At 58.0% G+C, this 3,589-nt stretch overlaps 1 protein-coding gene across 5 annotated transcripts; it reads right to left on the bottom strand.

Annotated features, from left to right (window-relative positions):
- Nucleotides 1-425: 425 nt before the first annotated feature.
- Nucleotides 426-3,566, bottom strand: Tssc4 (tumor suppressing subtransferable candidate 4). Of its 5 annotated transcripts, none has more exons than XM_029537120.1 (3): nucleotides 3,518-3,566; nucleotides 1,666-3,347; nucleotides 426-1,580 (listed from the first exon to the last, which is right to left on the bottom strand). In XM_029537120.1, the coding sequence occupies exons 2-3, from the start codon at nucleotides 1,879-1,881 to the stop codon at nucleotides 606-608; spliced, it is 1,191 nt and encodes a 396-aa protein (XP_029392980.1). In that variant the 5' UTR covers nucleotides 1,882-3,347; nucleotides 3,518-3,566; the 3' UTR covers nucleotides 426-605. The 5 variants fall into 5 exon arrangements, with proteins under 5 accessions (XP_029392980.1, XP_021058880.1, XP_021058875.1 ...); XM_021203221.2 differs by lacking the exon at nucleotides 3,518-3,566 and having other exon boundaries at nucleotides 1,666-1,761; nucleotides 2,010-3,495; XM_021203216.2 differs by lacking the exon at nucleotides 3,518-3,566 and having other exon boundaries at nucleotides 1,696-1,761; nucleotides 2,010-3,495.
- Between the last annotated feature and the right edge of the window lie 23 nt (nucleotides 3,567-3,589).

Genomic DNA, 3,589 nt, shown 5'->3' with positions numbered 1-3,589 from the left:
ATCCTTCTCCTCTTCTCTGGCTCAGCTTCAGCGGAATGACCTAGCATCAGCTGTGTCTTACACACAGGTCACACGTCCTGGAGACATACAGCCAGACACCAACCATATGCTGGCTCACAGCTTCTCCTCTTCCTGTAACCTGTGGTCTGTACAGGACCAGTGCTGGGGCTGCATTGGTTTTGGGGGTGGGGTGGGGTGTGCAGATTATGCTCATGCACTAGCATCACAGGCACAAGGCTGAACACAGCTAGGAGCCCAGTCCCTCTGGGTAGGTTCATCAGTGACAAATGTAAATGACCATGGCAAACCTCACTCGAGTGGGGAAGGCAAGGTGAGGCTGCTAGAGATGCAGTCCTGTAGTCGGCTGCCCCGGACTGTTTGGACAGAACTCTTGAGTGGGGCCCAGAAAAATCCACAAAATTCAAGAAATATTCCAGATTTTTATTATTCATCCTAAACACTGGGGCACAAAGGCCTTCGAGGTCCCCTGACCCACAATTCCCACAATCTCTGCCAAAGCTGCTGTAAACATCCCCCTACTATACAGAAAGTCCACACCTTCCCACCTGTACTAGCAGGTGAGGGGTGGAGTGACAGCTCTGCAGTCAAACTGAGGGTCCTCTCTCAGACCCTGGCCCCTCGGGGTTACTGTCCCTGTTCCGGAAGTGGTCTCTGCTCCGCTTCTTGCTGCCATGGAAACCAACAGCCTTCATACCTATGGGGCCTGATGAGGACTCAGGATGGGCAGCTTCTGAAGGTACCACCACCTCTGGCTGTCCCTGGTGGCCACTCCATTCCTCAGCCTCAGGTCCGGCGAGATGGGCTAGCTCCACAGCGGCCTCACCCCCAGCACCTGACACAACCCCCTTCTTTAGGACCCTCTTCCTCTCAGCCCTAGTCTCACTGCCCCTCACTGGTTTGGTGAAGACCACTCTTCCCTCCCCACAGCTAGAGGGGTTCTGGTTGAAAGAAGGTACATAGTCTGTGGGGGACGCCTGGCTTCGAGAGCTCAGGAAGGCCAAGGCAGCATCACGATTGCTCTGCTCACTGGCTTCGGACACATCTTCCAGGCTGTATTTGGTCCAACGCTCAGGGTGTGACACATAGTCAGGGACAGGGGGTACCCTGGTCGGGCCAGTGCTCCCATGCACTCTGCTCAGGCTCCTTGCTGGAGTCTGACTTGGGGGAGTCACAGGCCGCCTGAAGCTGCCATTGTCACTCACACTGGTTTGGGGAGCAGAGGGCGGTGCCTGCCGGGCCGCACTCTCCAGACAATCAAAGATGCTGTGGCTGCGCTGGGAGAAGGTGGAGCTCATGCCTCGGAGGTGGAACGGTTGCACTGCAGTGGTGAGGGTGCCCGTGGGGGGCGAGGGAGGGTCATCAGGGCCGGAGTCCTCCTGGCCCTCCCCGGAAAGCCTCTCTGGGGACAATACTTGGACCTCCACACCACTAGGTAAACTAAGGTCAGAGTCCGAGTCGCTGAGGGAGACGGTGTCAGAAGGCAGGGTGTCATCCTCGGTGGGTTCCTCAGCCTCCAGGCCAGCCTCTGTCTCCGCCATACGACCTGACACCCGTCCCACCTGTAGCGAAGCAGTCCCAGTTCCGCCGTGAGGGGTGTTATTTAAGGCCGCACCCCTCCCGTCCTCCCAGGCTCCCGTCTTTCACCTCCACTGTGTGCCAAGTGCCTCTACTCACAGCCGGACGAGAGGCCTCGCGAAGCTGGGTGGTTAAAGGGTATCCTAGCGCGCACAGATACAGGAGCTGCAGGTTAGGTGGGGTTAAGGAGAGAGTCAACCATGAGATCATAACAGTGTGGACATACAATAGATGAGCGCTGGGAGATGCTGGTGACAGGAGATCTCCATCAGCTGCTCGTCCCATCACGGGCTCTCAGTAAAGCGCAGCCTCTCTGGGTACACACGGCAGGCGCCACCCGGGTCCGGACGGAGGGCTCGCAGAAACAGGCACGGGAAGGCCCTGGCCGCGGCCTTAGGGAGGCCAGTGCTCACCGTTCCAGCGTCCGTACCCGCTTCAATACCCTGCCGCCTTTCCTGCAGCGTCCCGCCAGTTCCCCGGGATTCGGTCCTGTCCAATCTCGCTCGGGTTCCTGGGAAACCGAGTCTCGGGCTAGCAGATTTTCATGGCTTCAGCGCCCGAGAAACTACAACTCCCAGAAGGCAATGGGTTCCTGCCTAATGCCTGCCGGGACTTGTAACCCTAACAAGCGTGCCATCCAGAAGACCGGAGCGCACACGGAAAGCCACCCAGAAATGACGAAAGGGGAAAAGGCGGAGCCACGATTCCCACAATACTCCAGGGCTAACTGCCAATCGCAAAGGGTTGAGGCCTGCCCCGTCGCCTGTCGGAAGTCGCCCGGGCCGGGACATGAGGAGGAAGTGCGTCAGCACGCACTGTGAGCGCCACTTTCCTAGACATTTCCGGCCCTGGGCGGAAGTGGTGCGGGTCTTGTGCTTTGTTGGCTTTCTGGAGTGAGGCGGGGCCAAGGTCCTGGTTGGCTCTTGGCACGAAGAGACGTAGTGGTCCCCAGGGTAGGTTGGTTAGGGCTTCAGAGATTCGAGGCCGCTACCCTGGGCTCTGCCTGGCTGTGCTTCCTGACGCAGGAACGGACGCTTTAGTTGCTGGACGCCGACCCTACAATTTCAAGGCCACACATAATCCTCCCCCAGGCCTGGGGCTCTTTTCTTGCATCCTTAGGGACCAGAGTCTGAGGATCCCCGGGGCTGCTGCATGCTCCCCTCTTTCCCTATGCTCTTGAAGCTGTGCAGCAGGCCTCCAGTAGCCTTGGCCCGGTGTCCATGGGCCTCACAACATAGGATATAAAGGGCTCCTCAGGCCAGAAGCCAACCAAGCACGGAACAGGTTGCACAGGCGTGGGAGGTAGAGGTGGAGGAGACCTAGAATGTCCTAGTACAAGCTTGGGGTTCACCGACAAATAAGCCTACTGGGAGGCTGCTAGAAGCTGGGCCTTGAATCTTGGCTAGGGCGTCTCTCCTCTAGTGGCCAATTAACTATGCCAGCAGCCTGGGGGAGGGGTGCAGACAGGAGTCAAAGGGAAAGAGACAGTGGTGGCTGCCCCCGGTGTCCGGGAGGTGGCTTAGCCTGATCCTCAGTTCACAGGGGTAAGTGGACTGCCATCTTGCCTTCTACTTCTTGAGACACAAGCCAAAGCCACCCAGCTCCGTGGAATCTTTCCTTGGGATGGATGGGGTAATGGTCTAACCTTTACTGTCTTGCCCTCAAAGGGAGGGTGTTCTTGCAGCTTATCTCCAACATTCTGTGTTGCATTCCCCTGCTTAGGTGGCTCCTCCTACCCGACTCAGCCTGACCTGCCATGTCCAACAGATGAGTGGAAATGAGGTCAAGGCTGGTGGTGTAAGGTCAGCATTGAGCTCCCAGTACCAGGAGGTACAAATGAGGGAGGACCCATATGGAGTGCTCCCAGGGTCCCAGCCCTCCCCACCCACTGTGTTCCACAGCCTCTATTGGACCTGCTCACCCTGTACCTGGCAAAGTTCAGAGCTGATGAGCCAGGTCTCTGACCCCGCTGGCACAGGAAGAGGTCTGGCAG

This window comes from Mus pahari, chromosome 1, assembly GCF_900095145.1.
Source record: "Mus pahari chromosome 1, PAHARI_EIJ_v1.1, whole genome shotgun sequence".
Classification (NCBI taxonomy): Eukaryota; Metazoa; Chordata; class Mammalia; order Rodentia; family Muridae; genus Mus; species Mus pahari.
The sequence above is the reverse complement of the archived record's forward strand: the minus strand, read 5'-3'. Positions and strand labels throughout refer to the sequence as shown.